Source organism: Tursiops truncatus, chromosome X (assembly GCF_011762595.2).
Source record: "Tursiops truncatus isolate mTurTru1 chromosome X, mTurTru1.mat.Y, whole genome shotgun sequence".
Lineage (NCBI taxonomy): Eukaryota > Metazoa > Chordata > Mammalia > Artiodactyla > Delphinidae > Tursiops > Tursiops truncatus.
This window is the reverse complement of record NC_047055.1, coordinates 38,868,977-38,888,824: the sequence shown is the minus strand read 5'-3', so window position 1 is coordinate 38,888,824 and position 19,848 is coordinate 38,868,977. Positions and strand designations below refer to the sequence as shown.

The window sequence follows — 19,848 nt, the reverse complement described above, 5'->3', positions numbered from 1 at the left end:
TGGTAATGTATGCTTTGTATATTGCCATTTTGTATATCATTCTGTCCCCGTATACAAACTAGTATTCAGTTGGCATACACAAATAATAAACCTTTTAAAGTCTTGAGATTTTCAGACTGTATGGCATAATACATATTGAGATAATAGCATCAAGTGTTTTTGGTTTGGGGCAAAGGAGGTTTTTAATTGATTCAAAATCCTAGCATTTTAGAGCTGGGGGCGACCTTGAATATAACTGAGTAACTATGGCTATGAAAGTGCTTTGTAAAATGCAAACCATTTTCTAGGTGCAAGGTGTAATACAAACCTTCCTCACTCATATATGAAAAGGTAAAAGTGAATTTTCTAGTCACATGGATGGTAATAGGCAAAAAAAGAAAGAATTATTTTCATCCTGGTTTAATCTTTGTTTGCTACATAGCAAATTCTTAGAAAAATATTACTGGCATTAAAGAAATAGAAAGCCCAGATAGTTCTATAACTGTTTAAGAAAATGAACCAGAGGTTTAAAATCATCTCACAAAGAAAATACCAGGCAGGTACCATTTTACAGGCAAATTCTAGCAAACATTGAAGGAATGTACCATTCCAAAACTATTTCAGATAATAGAATAAGAGGGCATACTCTGTAACTCATTCTTTGCTACCAGTATAACTTTGATAATCAAAACCAAACAAGAATATTATTAATGAGGAAAATTAAAGACTAGCTTCCACTATGAACATATGTACAGATATTCAAAATTGAAGATTAGCAAACTGAATTAAGTTATATGTGGAAAATGATCACACGCTGTGACTAAGTTGCATTGTTCTCCAGCAATGTGAAGTTGATTTTACATATGAAAATCTATAAGTGTCACTCACCACACAGATTAAAGAAGGTCATCCTAATAGAGGCACAAAACACATTTGCTAAAATTTTACACACATTCATAAATTTTAAAAAGAAAATAGTGAGAAAAGGAACCTTCCATAATTGATAAAGGATGTTTGCAAAGTCAAAACATAACAAGCACAACTTTTTTTAATAAATTTTTAAATTTTATTATTTTATTTTATTAATTTATTTATTTTGGCCGTGTTAGGTCTTCATTGCTGTGCGTGTGCTTTTTCTCTGATTGCGGCAAGTGGGGGGCTACTCTTCGTTGGGTGCGCAGGCTTCTCACCACGGTGACTTCTCTTGTTGCAGAGCACGGGCTCTAGGTGCGTGGGCTTCAGTAGTTGTGGCACGTGGGCTCAGTAGTTGTGGCTTATGGGCTCTAGAGTGCAGGCTCAGTAGTTGCGGCGCACGGGCTTAGCTGCTCCACGGCATGTGGGATCTTCCCGGACCAGGGCTTGAACCTGTGCCCCCTGCATTGGCAGGCGGATTCTTAACCACTGCACCACCAGGGAAGCCCAACAAACACAACTTTTAATGGGGAAAATTTAGAAATGCTCCTTTTTTAAACGGGGAACATTGATGGTCTCCTATTACTATTTCTGTTTAATGTTGTACGGGCTCTCCTAGCCAATGTGAGAAGATAAAATCCATTAAAAGCATAAGAATTTTTTATTGAAATATAGTTGACATAGTGCTGTACAATACTATGTTAGTTTCAGGTGTCCTACATAGTGATTTGACATTTGCATACATTATGAAATGATCACCATGATAAGTCTAGTAACCATCTGTCCCCAAAGAAAGTTATTATAATGTTATTGGCCATATTTCTTTTATTGTATATTACATTCCCTTGGCTTGCTTGTTTTATAACTGGAGGTTTGTACCTCTTAATTCCCATCACCTATATCATCCCCCCTCCCCTGGCAACAGCCGGTTTATTGTGTATCTGTGAGTCTGTTTTTCATTTTGTTTGTTTGATTGTTTTGTTTTTAAGATTCCACATATAAGTAAGACCATATGGTATTTATCTTTCTCTGTGTGACTTATTTCACTTAGCATAATACCCTCTAGATCCATCCATGTTGTCGCAAAGGCAAGATTTCATTATTTTTAATGGCTGGGTAATATTCCATTGTATGTATATATAGACTACATCGTCTTTATCCGTTCATCTATCAGTGGACACTTAGGTTGCTTCCATACCTCGGCTATTGTAAATGACACTTCAGTGAACATTGGTGTGCATATACCTTTTCGAATTAGTGTTTTTGTTTTCCTCAGGTAAATACCCAGAAGTGAAATTTCTGGATCATATGGTAGTTCTATTTTTAATTTTTTGAGGAACCTCCATATTGTTTTCCATAGTGGCTGCATCTATTTATAATCCCACCAACAGTGCACAGGGTTCCCTTTCCTCTACATCCTCTCCAACATTTGTTATTTGTTGTCTTCTTTGATGATAGCCATTCTGACAGGTGTGAGGTGGTAGCTCATTGTAGTTTTGATTTGCATTTCCCTAATGATTAGTGATGTTGTGCATCTTTTCATGTGTCTGTTGGCTATCTGTGTGTCTTCTGTGGAAAAAATGTCTATTCAAGTCCTCTGCCCATTTTTTAATTTGGTTGTTCTTTTTCTTTGATGTTTGTTGGAGTTCTTTATCTATTTTGGATATTAACCCCTTGTTGGATTATCATTTACAAATGTCTTCTCCCATTCAGTGAACTGTCTTTTCATTTTGTTGATAGCTTCCTTTGGCGTGCTAAAGTTTGATGTGGTCCCATTTATTTTTGCTTTTGTTTCCCTTGCCTGAGGAGACAGATCCAAAAATATATGCTAAGACCAACGTCAAGGAGCATACTGCCTCTGTTTTCTTTTAGAAGTTTTATGGTTTCAGGTCTTACATTTAAGTCTTTAATCCATTTTGAGTTTATTTTTGTATATGGTGTGAGAAAGTAGTCCAGTTTGATTCTTTTGCATATAGCTGTCCAGTTTTCCCAACATCATTTATTGAAGAGGCTATTTTTCCCCATTGTATATTCTTGCCTCCTTTGTCATAGATTAATTGACCTTATAAGCATGGGTCACCAGGGCTATATGCTCTAGGAGTGCCCCCTCTGTGGGTTGTGTGGGCCCTCCTGTTGTAGTTGACTACTCTGGGCATGCTGGTAGGCGGGGCAGCCCTGGGGAGGGTGTTGAGTGGGGCCATGGCTTGTGCCATCCTGCTGGTGGTTGGGGCTGGGTCACTACAGGACTGGCTGCTTGGTGTTGGGGGTGTCCCAGGATCCGTGCTGCTCAGCTGGTGGGTGGGTAAGCCCCTGGAGCTAATAGGCTAGAGGAAGGACTCCAAATTAGCATTTGTCAACACCAGTGTCCTCCTGGTAGGAGTTCCCCAAAATGGCTGCCACCAGCATCTGTGTCCCCAAGAGAGTCCCAGTTGCCTCCTGCCTTTCTAGGAGGTTCTTCAAAATTAGCAAGTGGGTCTGACCCAGTCTCCTTTAAAACTACTACCTACCTCTGTGCTGGAACTCAGAGTATGTGACATTTTGCATGTGCCCTTAAGAGTGGAATCTCTTGTTTCCTGTAGTCCTCTGGCTCTCCTGCACATAAGCCCTGCTGCTTTTCAAAGCCAGATGTTCTGGGGGGCTCATCTTCCCAGCGCAGGACCCCCAGGCTGGGAAGCCCAGTGTGGGGGGCTCAGATGCCTTGTTCTTGGGGAGGACCTCTGTGGTTATGATTATCCTTCCTATTAGTGGGTCACCGACCTGAGGGGGGTGCTTCCTGACTATATCACATCTCCACCCCTCCTATCTGACTCATTGTGGCTTCTTCTTTATGTCTTTAGCTGTGGAAAATCTTTTCTGCTAGTCTTCAGGTCATTCTGTTAGGTAGTTTCTCTGTAAGTTGTACTTTCGGTGTGTCCACGAGAGGAGGTAAGTTCAGGGTCTTCCTACTCCACCATCTTGGCCACCCACCAAAGGCATAAGAATTTTAAAGAAAAACACAAAACTGTCATTATTCACAAATTAGATCTTCTACAAAGAAAATCCAAAATAACACAAAGTATTAAAAATAATAAGAAACCACAACGTGGTATCGCCTCACACTGGTCAGAATGGCTATCATCAAAAAGACTACAGATAATAAATGCTGGAGAGGGTGTGGAGAAAAGGGAACCTTCCTGCACTGTTGGTGGGAATGTGAATTGGTGCAGCCATTATAGAGAACAGTATGGAGGTTCCTTAAAAATCTAAAAATAGTTAACCATATGATCCTGTAATCCCACTCCTGGGCATATATCTGGAAAAGACAAAAACCCCAATTCAAAAAGATACATGCACCCCAGTGTTCATATCACCACTGTTTACAATAAGCAAGACATGGAAACAAGTACCCATCAACAGATGATTGGCTTAGATGTGGTATACATACATACATATATATATGTATATATATATATGTATGTATGTATATATATATATTTCAATACAATGGACTATTACTCAGCCATAAAAAAGAATGAAATATTGCCTTTTGCAGCATGGATGGACCTAGAGAATATTATACTTAGTGAAGACAGAGAAAGACAAATATTATATGATACCACTTATATGTAGAATCTAAAAAATAATACAAATGAATCTATTTACAAAACAGAGACAGATTTACAGACATAGAAAGCAAACTATGGTTACCAAAGTGGAAGGGAGGGGGGGAAGGATAAATTAGGAAAAAGGGATTAATAGATACAAACTACTATACATAAAGTAGATAAGCAACAAGGATTTACTGTATAGCACAAGGAACTGTATTCAGTATCTTATAATAACCTATAATGGAAAATCTGAAATATATGTATAAATATATATTTAGAAATATATTTATAAATTAATATATGTATATATACTTTATATATATATATAAATAAAGCTGAACCACTTTGCTGTATACCTGAAACTAAAACAATATGGTAAATCAACTATACTTCAATAAAATTGAAAAAAATAGGGAATTCCCTGGCAGTCCAGTGGCTAGGACTATGCACTCTCACTGCCGAGGGCCCAGATTCAATCCCTGGTCAGGGAACTAAGTAAGATCCCACAAGCTGCATGGTGCAGCCAAAAAAAAACAAAAACAGAGAGAGAGAAAAAAATAAGATACTGGCAAAGCTAGCTGTAACAGCAATATATCAAAGTCAGTTGATTTTGTACACTCCAGTAACAAAGAGTTAGAAATTATAATTTTAAAAACATAATTTACCTTGTCAAAAATAACTATAAAGTATCTAGAAATAAATCTAACAGAAGATATGGAAGACCTATTTGGAGAATATTTTAATACTTTTCGAAAGACACTAAAGAGTCCCTAAATAAATGGAGAAATATCCCGTGTTCCCAGGCAGGAGGTTAGTCTCAGTTTCATAAGTATGTCAAGTCCCCCCCAAATTGATCTATAAATTTAGTGCTATTCCATCGGATTATTTTTTCTGGAACTGACAAACTGATTCTAAAATTTATGTGGAAGCATATAATTATCAAGAATAGTTAAGACACCTCTGAGGAAAAAGAATAAGGGGCTGAAGAGAGAATGAGGACTTGTCCTACAAATATCAAGAATTATTATAAAGTATAACCATGTAGTATTGGTATAGATATAGACAAACTGACCAGCGAGTCATAATACAAAGTCAAGAAACAGCCCTAGACGTATAAAACTTTGATATACAACAGATGTGCTGTGCAGATCATCAAGGAAGGAAGAGCCATTCAGTAAATAGTATTGAGACAATTGATTATATATGAGAAAAAAATTACATTATATCCCTAACTCATACCATATAAAAATAAATTTCAGGTATATCAAATACTTAAATGTGAAAGGCGAAACTTTTAGAAGAACTTATAGAAAGTATCTGTTTGACTTTGGGATAAGGAAGGATTTTTTGGATAGGACACAGAAATGGTAGCCATAAAAGAAAGATTAATAAACCTAACTACATTAAAATTAAGAACTTTTGTTCATCAAGAGACAGCCCCCCAAAATGAAAAAACAATCCAAAAACTGGGTGAAGGTATTTGCAATGGTATAATCAACAAGGGATTAGTATTCAACATATATAGAAACAAGTAATACAAATAAATAAGAGAAAGACAATCCAGTAGAAAAATGGGCAAAAATATGAACAGGTATTTCACAGAAGAGGATGCATGAATGAACTATAGGTTTATGAAATGTTGTTGAACATAATTAGTAATAAGGGAAGTGCAAAATAAAACCACAGCAAATTGTCATTTTCTGTCATTAGACTGACAAAAACTAAGAAATTTAGGGATTTCCCTGGCGGTCCAGTGGTTAAGACTATGCACTTCCACTGTAGGGGACACAGGTTCGATCCCTGGTCAGGAAACTAAGATTCCGCATGCCACGTGGTGAGGCCAAAAAAAAAAAATTTTTTAACAGTACCAAAATTTGGAGAGGATGTGGCTCAGTGGGAATTCTTGCACATCACTGCTGGAACTGTTAATAGTTTAAATAAATATTTAATATTCAGTAAATATTAGTAAATATTTATTAATAAATAAATAATAAATACTACTTTAGGATAGTTTGAAATTATCCTATAGGGTGGAACATTTGCATATTTTACAATCCAGGGTTTCCCTCCTGGATATAATACCTTAGAAAGCTTTTGCCTGTGTGTACAAGGAGATATGTAGAAAAAGCTCATAGTGACCATGTTTGTAACAACAGAAGCTGGAAATAATCCAGATGTCCAGCAATACAATAAAGAGTAAATAAAATTGTAGTATATCAACACTCTGGAACGTTATTCAGCAGTAGAAATGAGAAAAAAATTGCTACATGCAGCTGCATGGATGAATTTTAGTACCATAAAGTTAAGTGAAAAAAGTAGCCCTAGAATACTGCATTATGGTAAAATTCCATTCATTTAAAGTTCAAAAACAAAGAAATTCAAACAGTATACTATTTGGGCAAGAACACATAAGTGATTAAAAAAAAACCTCTTTTTTAAATTAAGTATATGATGAAACACAAAATTTAAGGTATGGTTAACCTTTAGTTGGCGAGATAAGTGGATGTGATAATGTCGGAATAGGTAGAAGAAAGCTATTGATAATGATCTAGTTGTTAGGTTTAGTGGTGGGCTCAAAAGTGTTCAATCTATTTTTTGCTGTGTGATTTATATGCATATATTATTTTATATGTATTAAATATCATACTAAAGTAATATATTTGTTTTTCAGAAATCTGCCTGAACCTTCGAAATCCTCCAAATAATATAATTATCATTCCAGAAAAGCAGGTGAAACGAGAATGGAGATTGCCAAAATTAAACCACCGTTTTGTCACAAGGTAAGATAGCTTCTTGTAAAATATCTCAAATATTAATTTTTAATGTTAGTTACTGAAACAATGTATTGTAATTTGCTCGGAATCTACCCAGAATTATGCTGTAACAGTTAGATAGATGTGCATTTTCACAGTCATATTTGCAGAACGCTTTTTCACTGTTTAAAAATACAATATCTATTTAATAATTTTGCTTTTTTTAGATCCGAACTGGATGATATGCCAGAAAATAGTATCTGTGATGTTATTGGCGTTTTAGTTTTTGTAGGAAGAGTCCAGCGGTTAAAAAAGAAGGGTAAGCTTTTGATATTGAAAGTCATAAAAAGTATTTCAGTGAATAATTCTGTGTTCATATGTGCATTATCAGTTGCCTTCATTTATTCTAACATTCTATCCATATAGAAAGCCGTGAAGATTTTTGGTCATATCGCTGGATTCACATTGCTGATGGGACTTCCAAAAAACCATTTATAGTGGAACTGTTTTCTACATCTCAGCCAGAAGTCTTTGAAAATATTTACCCAAGTACTCAGTTTCAATATTTTTATCATTTTGTTTTTGGAAGTGGGGGCATTGACTTAAAAAAATGATAGAGGTATACTGACTTACTTACAGAATGCCATGATATTGAGTTAGCAAATTCAAGCAGTCTGATAGCATGTTTAAGTTTTTTCTATATTATTATAATCGGTATTAACAGGTATTAACCACCTTCTGGTTTTCTATTCAGAATTAATTTGGGATTGAAACTAGTTTTTCAGAAAACAGGTGCTCTTATCAATTCCCATTTTTAGCATTTTAGACATAAAACCTTAAAATTCGGTGAAACTAAAACATAGATAGTCCGTTTCCTTTGTATCCATTTGGAAATTGACTTAGTAGACCCCATTAAACACAATGAAGGCTTTACTAATGTAGAATAAGTAGTAGAGGATTGGGATACTGTGTAATTAAATAATGGCAGTGGTAAGTATGATGTCATTTGAGTATGGAATTAATATTAGGTTGGTGGTGTTAAACCAGCTGGTCAATATTAATTTGGTGTTGATTTTTTCCACTACTTTTATTTATTTGAAAACATTTTAAGTATGTCCTATTATGTGTTTTATATAACAAGTTAGTCTTTAGATCTACTATGATAAGGATAAAAGTATATCTAATACTTTTTAACAACTTCAGTGAATTTTTCCTTATTTGAATTTGTAACATAAAGCTTTTTTAGGTAGTGGTGTGCTATTTTCCTATTTTCCAAATGATTATGTGAATAAAATACTGATTGTTAAGTGCTTGCCAACATTGGAGAAATTCCCAATCTTGACTACATGTATTTTTTTTAATGAGCAACAAGATAGAAATTGTGGAATATCAGGAGACCTAGAGACCATATACAGGGCTGTTCTGCTACCCCTTTATTTTCTGTTGTAAAACAGTATTACACACCATTCGGATATTACCTCATTAGAATCCACCCTCTGCTTGTGAGATTAAATTTTTTAAATATATATGAGTAGAACTGACCATCACCCCAAATGTCATTGGAGGAGAGGGCAGAAAGAGAGTTTTGGCCAAAACCAAGGCATGGGCTTCCAAGGTAAGTGGGGCCATGACCTTTCATATAACTTCTCTCAGGTCACAGATGATTGGTAGTGATGATCCCTGATAACAATTTAGATGGGCTTTAGGGCCAGGTCCCTCTCTCTTTGTAGCCACTTTAAACAACAAACTGACACAGGTTTTGGATAACGATTTTTCACAGAAATGTTGCCATCCATGCACATTCTATTTCTTGTGAAAATGTGAAATATATCTTTTAAGAAAGGTTTGTATGGGCTTCCCTGGTGGCGCAGTGGTTGAGAGTCCGCCTGCCGATGCAGGGGACACGGGTTCGTGCCCCTGTCCGGGAAGATCCCACATGCCGCAGAGCGGCTGGGCCCGTGAGCCATGGCCGCTGAGCCTGTGCTCCGCAACGGGAGAGGCCACAACGGTGAGAGGCCCGCGTACCGCAAAAAAAAAAAAAAAAAAAAAAGGTTTGTATGGACCTTGGTGAGATTTACTCTAGTACAATAGTTGACAACAATCAAAATTCATTTTCATCTTTTGACCAAGAGTGAAGGAAAAAAATCATAAAATAAATGGTGAGTATTAAGGGGGCTTCAGGCCTATGAAGGGGAACATGACCAAGGGTCTTCTGGAATAATACCAAAATCCTTTGGTAGTAGGGCATCTTGTTTACTTTTGACTAAGAAAAGGGGAAGTAATTTTGAGCGTTTACTATATACCAGTTGCTCGTAGATATTATCTCATTTTGTACTCCCAGTTATCTTTTAAACAGGTGATGTTTTTACAAATTTACGGGTGAGGAAACAAAGGTCCAGAGGGTTGTCAAACAGCCAGAAGGTGTTAGGTCCAAATATCTGATTTTTAACAACCATGAAATTAGAATTAGAAGTATTCTTATATCAACGTCTTTAATCATGAATACTCACATCTTTGTACAGTTTTTGAATTAAAGGAAAAGTGATATAAATCAAGAGAATTATTCTTGGTCATTTGAACAGATTTTCTTTATTTTCATTGCTACAAAATAAAGAACTAGTAAATGTGAGATACAGGAAACGAATTTATAGATATTATCATGCTCTAGGGAAATATTCTCAAATGAGAGCTTACTGTTGATATGAAGTTACGAGTATTTATATTTATTTCTTTATTTCCTAATTTGAAGACCGTAAATGTTTTGGCATGCAGTGGGTTAAAATTTTTAAAATATTGTTGGATAAGTAAACTTTACCTAAATAACCTGATAGTTGAAAGCAGTTGATAGCTTTTGAAAGTAGCTGGTCTGAGGACATTATAATCTCATTTTCAGGAATTCTTTTTAGTCTATCCAGTTGGTTAGCAAGGCAAACAGAAAATAATAGGTGGTATAAGCCCTGTCCTTGAGACTTAAAGTCTAATTAAGATATACACAAGTAAAACACTCACATAAGCAAATTCAAATTAATATTGTGTAGCCCTATCTGATGGAAGGAGTCAGAGTAATTCAGGGATCAATGTTAGATTGGGTTAATCAGTGGAAGCATCATGGAGGAACTCAACTTTTTTCTCTGTAGGAAATAACTATTCACATTCAGTTGTGTGGCCAATTAGAAAGACTGTTGCAGTCTTCAACTGTCCAGCAAGCAGTGACTTCAGTTAGGTGCGGCCGTTGTACTTTCTAAAGGAAAAGTTAAGTGTTAGATCCTTTATTTAAAGGAAATGATTAAGTGTTAGATCTTTGTTGCTCCAAGTGTGGTCAAAGGACTGGCAGCACTAGTATCACCCAGGAGTTCATTAGCGGTGGAAAATCTCAGGCCCTACACTAAAACTACTTTAATCTGAATTTGCATTTTAACAATTGTCCTAGGTGATTCCTCAGTTCATTAAACTTTGAGAAGCACTCTGTTAGATCCTGATCTTGGTATTCCCATTTGAAATGCAGAAATAATTTCATAAGTGTTTTCATTTTCTACAGTGGCACATTTCATGTGTACACAGTTGAAAGTTGTCAGAAATGACACTCAAGTACCTGAACTGCTTTACCTTACTACTACAAATGAGAGTCGCATGTTTATTACTGGTGAGCAAGTTCTTTGTATATACTTTATTGGAAATCTAATGTATTTTCTCTTCATTAAATTAACTTTTCTATTATAAGATTCAACCACAAGATAGCTTTATTTTGAACTCCTTTCTCACTATAAGAATGGTTTAAGAAAGAATATTTAGCCTATAAAATCTATTGCTTCCAGATTATTTACAGTTAGAGCAATGATTTTGTGACTTACTGAAGAATTTTGTTTATGTCCTTTGGTTAACTTTAATTCCTGCTTGACATAAGAAGTTAGATAACCATAAATTGCTTCATACATTGAAGACTGTTGGGCCCTGTATCACAATATGGATTCAATTAACAACAGTTTTAAAATATTAAATAAAACAAAAATGTGCATTCAATTTTGGTCCCCAGATCTCGCATTTTACTTATATAGCAAGAAAAGTCTCACTACTTATCTACAAATATACTATTTTTCTCTATTCCCTTGGATAAGGGGGGCAAAAAGATAAAAGTTTTCAGATGAGTGAGGGAGTACTATGGAATGATGTATTTACTAGAATGCTACCATGTTGGTAATTAGGAAATTTGTCAAAAGAAGAGTCCTAGGGCTCCCCTGGTGGTGCAGTGGTTGAGAGTCCGCCTGCCGATGCAGGGGACACGGGTTCGTGCCCCAGTCTGGGGGGATCCCACGTGCCGCGGAGCGGCTGGGCCCTTGAGCGGCTGGGCCCGTGGGCCATGGCCGCTGAGCCTGCGCGTCTGGAGCCTGTTGCTCCGCAACGGGAGAGGCCACAGCAGTGAGAGGCCCGCGTATCGCAAAAAAAAAAGAAGAGTCCTAGGAAGGATGTAACACACATCTTTGTCCATACCTCATTTTATAAATATGAATACTATCAGATCTAATATATACTAATAATAGCAGATGTGAATGACACTTTTAAGTATGTTTCAAAAACATGAACTTAAATGCTGAGCTATATTCATAGGCAATTTAGTTAATACATGATGTCATACCTTCAGGTTAAAACATAATCAATTTTCTAAGAAGATGCTAACCAGTTGGATAGTTAGCAAAAGCCAGACTATTAGTTTTCTTTTTCTTCTGGCTTTTCGGTGTCCTGTAGACAGTTACAGTTTAGTCCACGTAAACTAATATGTCTGATTTCCTTATTGACTTAGGATTTGTTAACTGATAATTTTCATATGCATATTCAGTATAATTATCTGCTACATAGTGAATAAGTTAACTTCTTGGTGCTATAAGAATGATTTTATATTAAACTTTTTATACCCAAAAAAGTCCAGATGGTTTATTACAGTGAGTTGTCTTTTTTTTTTTTATTCCTCATATTTTTGCACTTTACCCTTCCTGCAATAAGATCATAGAGGCCAGCCGTATACCAACGATACCAAAGTAAAAAACTTTATTCGGTGGATTAAAACAAAGACCGATTCTGGAGAATTGAAGAACACTGTTATTGGTGGATATTACCCCTATCCACCAGTGCCAGAAACATTTTCGAAGTATAATATTTCTGTTAAAGGTACTGATGTAATTGCTAGTCCCTTATATGTTTATATGTGATATGTATGGTATATGCCATATCAGTTAGTCATCTTTAATGGGAGTGAGCCAAAGTGTAGCAACACTCACTGGTAATAATTTGATCTTTATCAAGATTTAAAAACATATGTCATGACCCATAAAGGTTAATATTTTGATTTTATTAGACTGCAAGAAAAGAAGGAGTTTAAATAGACTATGACTAAATGGAGGTAATATCTTGATTTAAGGTCATTGAGATCAAACCTGAGTTGGTAGATCCCAACTCCTATAATACTACTTAGACTAAAGATATCAGAGGAGACACTGGACAATTTGATACCAAGGTAGTGACAACTGTATTAGGCCACTCTTGTGGAATGATATATAGACATCCCTTGGTGTCCGCAGGGCATTGGTTCAAGGAGCCCCCATGGATACCAAAATCTGCAGATGCTCGAGTCCCTTATATAAAATGGCTCAGTACAATGAATACAGTAGGCCCTTTATATCTGCAGGTTTGCAAAACCTGTGGATATGGAGGGCCAACTGTGTATTGGATATAACACAATTGAGCTCTACCTTTAAATAAAAATGATACCAAAATCAGTGAGATTCAGAATAAGTATTAATGAGAGGCCTAACATTATTTTAGTAGAATTAAGATATGACAGTTGAAAACTTTAACATAAGTATATTATTTTTGAAAAGCTATGGAATAATGCATGGTTTTGGAAAAAAGAGAAACTTTGAAATACTGATCTATCATCATCTAAATATTGACACCCTCCTGTACTTCATAATGCCAGCAATATGTAGTATATGCTGTAAATAGCATATAGAATACAGAAAATATCAAAATATGTGTTTCTATGCAGTGGCTAGGCAACGCTTTATAGTTTGAAGTATGATATACAAATTACGTTCAATATGTAAAATTTCTGTTTCAAATTAAGATGCCAGACTAGAAGGCTGTATCACAATTTAACTGACAAATGTGTTTTGCCAATTTTACCGAAATTACATAAGGGGTTGCCAAATATAAACACAAAATCTCACATATTTAAGTTATGTAGCAAGTTTATAATTTTCATGTTGTGAAATTACATTGCAAATCTAATTGTTATTTTTGTCATTTCAGTTCTTTAAAACTTACAGTTTCCTTGAAATTACTCTTTTGCAGTTGAGTTGTTCTTCACAGCTATAAGTGAAGTGAGGAAGGAGATTGAAGACTTGCAGTATAGGGAACAAAAGCGCATTGCAATTCAGGGGATAATTACTGTTATAAAGTATGTCCCCTATAACGGTGCAACTGAACGTGCCTCAGCATCTGAAACACTACGGGTATGGTGCCAGAGAATTAATAGTATATCTCTGAAAGCACTGTGTTTATAATCACAACTGGTATCTTGTAAATTTCATTCAGAACTCACATGTATTAACTCTTAATGATGTAAACCTAAAAGGAAAAAAATGATTTTTAGTTTGTTTCTTTTTTATGTCATTTATTTTGGAGCAGTCTGGGCTGCCCTCAAAACTTGGTATCTTGTTTTTGTTTTCTGTGTAATATGAGCCTATCATGATTGTCTTTATTTAAATTTCCAGGTGGTATATATGATTATGATTTTTTCCTTCCTTTTGTCTAGGCCAAAGTTATAGGCACACTCCCACCAGAAGTTTTTAGCTCTATTGTCAGTTTGACAGTTCTACCCAGGTTCTATAAGAGGTAGCAATGACTCTTGTAGGATAAATGCTACAGAAGAGGCCACTTCTAGAATCTAGGCAAAATCAAGACAAATAAGTTAAATTTTTCCATGAGCTTATCTTTTTAAAAGTTATTTCTAAGATTACTGTTTTTACGGAAATAAGCATCTAATCCAACTTTACAGTTATATTAATATAAGAAGGACTTTTATCTTATTAAAATATTTTAATAGCAGATGGATTAAGATAAATCAACTTTATAAAAGCATTGTTACGATTGCAAAGTTTTGTCACAACTCTTAAGTTATGAAAAATGGGTAAACTAAAATTATAGAGTCTTTTAAGAGAGAAATAATTTTTGTGAATCAGTTTTAAACGTTTTCTTCAAATTTTTGGTTTTAGAATGCTAACCGACCCTCAACATCCCAAGCAGCTAGAAGAGAAAGTCAAAGTCAAGAAAGAGATGGAGAACCTAGAGATAATGGTCCTGTGAGTTCTCAGTGTTGTCATACTACATCTGCAAGTTTGAGCCCTCCCAAGAAAAAAAGAGCTCTACAAGGGCCATGTGCCAAACCGTAAGTCATTTGTATTAAGTATATACATGGCATATACTTTTTAATTTGTTTCTATCCCGTAAAATGAGCAATTCTACTAGAAGTTGTATTAGTTTTCTAGGGCTGCCAAAGTCCAAGACCAAGATATATAGGCAGGGTGGGTTCACTCTGAGGGCTATGAGGAAGAATCTGTTCCATGCATTTCCCCTAGCTTTTAGTGGTTTAGTGGCAATCTTTAGCATTCCTTGGCTAATGGAAGTATCACCCCAATCTCTGCCTTCATCTTCACATGGCATTCTCCCTGTGTGTGTACGTGTCCAAATTTTTCTTTAAGGACACCAGCCATACTGGATTAGGGACCCACTCTGGAGTACTGGTCTACTTTAGTATGAACTCATCTAAACCAATTACAACCAAATAAAGTCATATTCTTAGGGCCACTGAAGATGTAATTGGTTACATATTGGTAGTCACAGTGATATTTGGTGGGGACATAATTCAATCCATAACAATCTACCCTCTAAAAATTCATGTCCTTCTCACATGCAACATACATTCATCCCATCACAACATCCCCAGAAGTCTTAATCTATACCAACATCAACTCTTAAGTCCTAAATATCATATAAATCATGTATGGATGGGATGCAGGGTAATTGATCCTGGGGCAAAATTCTTTTCCATCTGTGAACCTATGAAACTAGACATGTTTCATTCTGTCCAAAATACAATGGTGGGACAGACATAGGAAAGGTATTCCCATTTCAAAAGGGAGAAACTGGAAATAAGGGGGTTATGGGTCACAGAAACCTTGTTGAAACCTAATGAGGCAAATTCCATTTGGCATTAAGGCCCCAGAATTATCCTCCCTGGCAGAATACTGTGTCCTCTGGGCCCACTGGGATGGCAGCCCCACCCCCGTGGCACTGAGTGGTGGTCTTGCACTCTGGAACTGAGAAGGTGGCCCTGGATTCTAGAATTGAGGAGGTGTCCCTGCCCTCTAGAACTGAGGAAATGGCCTCATCCTCAGAGTCATTTTTCCCTTTTCTTGAAGGATAATACTTGATCACAGCTGGATATCTCTAGCAGCTCATTTCCTGACTGTAGAATCCCAGAAATTCGATGGAATTGCATTCCTTCGTTTCTTCCCACCCGTGTTTCTTTCAGTCAGAGCTAACAGCATGCCTACTGAGATGGTTGACTGGATCCACAAATCACAGTCTCTTGGGCAAATGGTTATCTAGCAGTGCCCTTAGTGTTCTTTCCAAAGCAAGCTTTCTTATGTTTTGCAACATGGATAGGCTTAGAATTTTCCAAGTATTGAAATTCTGGTTCTTTTTTTCTTAACAATTCCCTTTTCAACTTTTCTCTCCCCTCTCATATGTTACTATAAGCAGCAAGGAGAAACCAGGCTGTGCCTTCAATACTTTGCTTAGAAATCCAGTTTCCAATAACACATTCCTTATTTCTGTCTGAGACCTCACCAGAAGCACCTTTTACATTCATATATCTAGTTCTGTTCATGACGACGAGTGTATTCTCTAAGACTGCAGAAACTTTCTCTACAGCTCTTTTCTTTCTAAGCCCTCAACAGATTCTCCTTCAAAATCCATATTTCTACCAACATTCTCTTCAAGGCTATCTAGGTTTTTTCTGTTATGCACCTCAAAACTCTTCCAGCCTGCGCTTAATACCCAATTCCAAGCCACTTCCACGTTTTTATGTATTTGTTACAGCAGCACACCACTTCCTGGTACCAAAATCTATTAATTTTCTAGGGCTGATATAACAAAGTACCAGAAACTGTTTGGCTTATACTATAGAAATTTGTCTCACAGCTTTGTAAGTCCAAAATCAAGATGTCAGCAGGGTGGATTCCTTTTGAGGGCTGTGAGGAAGAATCTGCCCCATGCCTCACCCTTAGCATCTGGTGGTTTGCTAGCCATCTTTGGCTTTCCTTGGCTTGTAGAAACATCACTTCAATCTGTATCTGTGTCCAAATTTCCCCTTTTGATAAGGACGTCAGTCATGTTGGACTAGGGGCCCACCCTAATCCAACATGACCTCATCTTAACTAATTACATCTTCAGTGACCCTATATCTAAATAAGGTCACATTCCGAGTTACTGGTGGTTAGGACTTCAACATGAATTTTGAGGAGACACAGTTCAACCCATAACAGAAGCTCTCTTTTTTTTTTTTTTTAACATCTTTATTGCGGTATAATTGCTTTACAATGGTGTGTTAGTTTCTGCTTTATAACAAAGTGAATCCGTTATACATATACATATGTTCCCATATCTCTTCCCTCTTGCGTCTCCCTCCCTCCCACCCTCCCTATCCCACCCCTCCAGGCTGTCACAAAGCACCGAGCCAATATCCCTGTGCCATGCGGCTGCTTCCCACTAGCTATCTACCTTACTACGTTTGTTAGTGTGTATATGTCCATGACTCTCTTATCTGCCATGCTCAGCATGGACTAATTGAACGTGAGTTTAAAATGGGGAATTACAAAAAAATAAACATTCTTTGCCTCTCTTTTTTTTTTTATTCTTCGGATAAGAGAGATCATACTGTATTTATCTTTCCCAGTCTGATTTATTCCATTTAGCATAATAACCTCAGGGTCCATCCATGTTGTCACAAATGACAAGATTTCATCTTTTATATGGCTGAGGAGTATTCCATTGTATATATCACATCTTTATCCATCCATCTGTTGATGGGCACTTAGGTTGTTTCCATATCTTGGCTACTGCAAATAATGCTGCTGAGAATATAGGGGTGCATATATCTTTCCAAATTAGTGTTTTCATATTCTTTGGATAAATACCCAGAAGTGAGATAGCTGGATCATATGGTAGTACTGTTAATTTTTTTAGGAATCTCCATACTGTTTTCCATAGTGCCTGCACCAATTTACATTCTGACCAATAATGTAGGAGTGTTCCCTTTTTTCCACATCCTCACCAACACTTGTTATTTGTTGTCTTTTTGATAATAGCCATTCTGACAGGTGTGAAGGTGTGAGGTGATATCTCACTGTGGTTTTCATTTGCATTTCCCTGATAATTAGTGATGCTGAACATCTTTTCATGTGCCTGTTGGCCATCTGTATGTTTTCTTTGGAAAACTGTCTATTCAGGTCCTCTGCCCATTTTGTAATCGGATTGTTTGGTTTTTTGAGGCTGAGTTGTATTCGTTTTTTTTAATATATTTTGGATATTAACCTTTTATGGGATATGTGATTTGCAAATATCTTCTCTCATTTGGTAGGTTGTCTTTTCATTTTATTAATGGTTTCCTTTGCTGTGCAGAAGCTTTTTAGTTTGATGTAGTCCCATTTGTGTTTATTTTTGGTTTTGTTTCCCTTCCCTGAGGAGACCTACCTAGAAAGATAATACTAAGACTGATGTCAAAGAACATACTGCCAATGTCGTCTTCTAGGAGTTTTATGGTCTCAGGGCCTACATTCAATTAATTTACCCATTTTGAGTTGATTTTTGTGTATGGTGTGAGATTATGGTCCATTTTCATTTTTATGCATGTGGCTGTCCAGTTTTCCCAACACCATTTACTGAAGAGATTCCTTCCCCCACTGTATGTAGTTTTGCTCCTTTGTTATAAATTAATTGTTCATTTACGTATGAGTATTTCTGATATCTCAATTCTATTTCATTGATTTATGTATCAGTTTTTCTGCAAATACCATGCTGTTTTGATTATTATAGCTGTGTAATATAGTTTGAAATCAGGAAGTATGATACCTCCAGCTTTGTTCTTTTTTCTCATGATTGCTTTGGTTATTTGCGGTCTGTTTTGGTTCCAAATAAATTTTAGAATTCTTTGTTCTATTTCTGTGAAAAATGCCTTTGGGATTTTGATAGGGATGGCAGTGAATCTGTAAATTGCTTTAGGTGATATGGACATTTAAAATTAGGAAGTGTTCCCTCCTCTTCAATTTTTTGGAAGAGTTTGAGAAGGATAGGTATTAAATCCTCTTTGAATGTTTGGTAGAATTCACCTGTGAAGCTCTCTGGTCCTGGACTTTTGTTTTGGGGGGAGGTTTTTGATTACTGTTTCAATCACTTTACTAGTGATCAGTCTATTCAGATTTTCTATTTCTTCTTGATTCAGTCTTGGAAGGTTGTATGATTCTAAGAACTTGTCCATTTCTTCTGGGTTGTTCAATTTGTTGGCATATAAATGTTTTGTAATATTCTCTTATAAGCCTTAGTATTTCTGTGGTATCTGTTGTTATTTCTCCTCTGCCATTTTTTTAAAAAAAATTATTTTTATTTATTTTGGCTGCCTTGGGTCTTCATTGCTGTGCGCAGGCTTTCTCTAGTTGCAGCAAGCGGGGGCTACTCTTCATTGCATGGCGCGGGCTTCTCGTTGCGGTGGCTTCTCTTGTTGCGGAGCACGGGCTCTAGAGCGCAGGCTCAGTAGTTGTGGTGTGCGGGCTTAGTTGCTCCGCGGCATGTGGGATCTTCCCAGACCAGGGATCAAACCCATGTCCCCTGCACTGGCAGGTGGATTCTTAACCACTGCGTCACCAGGGAAGTCCCTCCTCTTCCATTTTTGATTTTATTTATCAGAGTCTTCTCTTTTTTTCTTAGTCTGGCCAAAGGTTTCTCAATTTTGTTTATCTTTTCAGAGAACTGGCTCTGTTGGATTGATCTTTTCTATTGTTTTTTGTTTTTAGTCTCTATTTCATTTATTTCTGTTCTGATCTTTATTACTTCCTTCCATTTACTGACTTTGGGCTTCATTTGTTCTTCTTTTTCTACTTCCTCTAGATGTAAGGTTAAATTATTTATTTGGTATTTTTCTTATTTCTTGAGGTAAGCCTGTATTGCTGTAAACTTCCATCTTAGTACCACTTTTTTTTTTTTTTTTTTGCTGTACGCGGGCCTCTCACTGTTGTGGCCTCTCCCATTGCAGAGCACAGGCTCCGGACGCGCAGGCTCAGCAGCCATGGCTCACAGGCCCAGCCGCTCCGCGGCATGTGGGACCCTCCCGGACCGGGGCATGAACCCACGTCCCCTGCATCGGCAGGCAGACTCTCAACCATTGCTCCACCAGGGAAGCCCTTAGTACCACTTTTGCTGCATCCCTTAGATTTTGCTTTGTTGAATTTTCATTTGGATTTGTTGTCAGGTATTTTTTGATTTCTCCTTTGATTTCATCACTGACC

At 36.6% G+C, this 19,848-nt stretch overlaps 1 protein-coding gene across 1 annotated transcript in view; it reads left to right on the top strand.

The window, feature by feature from the left end:
- Positions 1-19,848, top strand: part of RADX (RPA1 related single stranded DNA binding protein, X-linked) — a 63,926-nt gene that overhangs the window by 13,071 nt on the left and 31,007 nt on the right. The window contains exons 4-10 of the mRNA XM_019949487.3: positions 7,150-7,258; positions 7,459-7,550; positions 7,658-7,780; positions 10,770-10,874; positions 12,230-12,394; positions 13,577-13,737; positions 14,500-14,672. Coding sequence (XP_019805046.1) covers positions 7,150-7,258; positions 7,459-7,550; positions 7,658-7,780; positions 10,770-10,874; positions 12,230-12,394; positions 13,577-13,737; positions 14,500-14,672 — 928 coding nt within the window. The remainder of the gene's footprint in view (positions 1-7,149; positions 7,259-7,458; positions 7,551-7,657; positions 7,781-10,769; positions 10,875-12,229; positions 12,395-13,576; positions 13,738-14,499; positions 14,673-19,848) is intronic.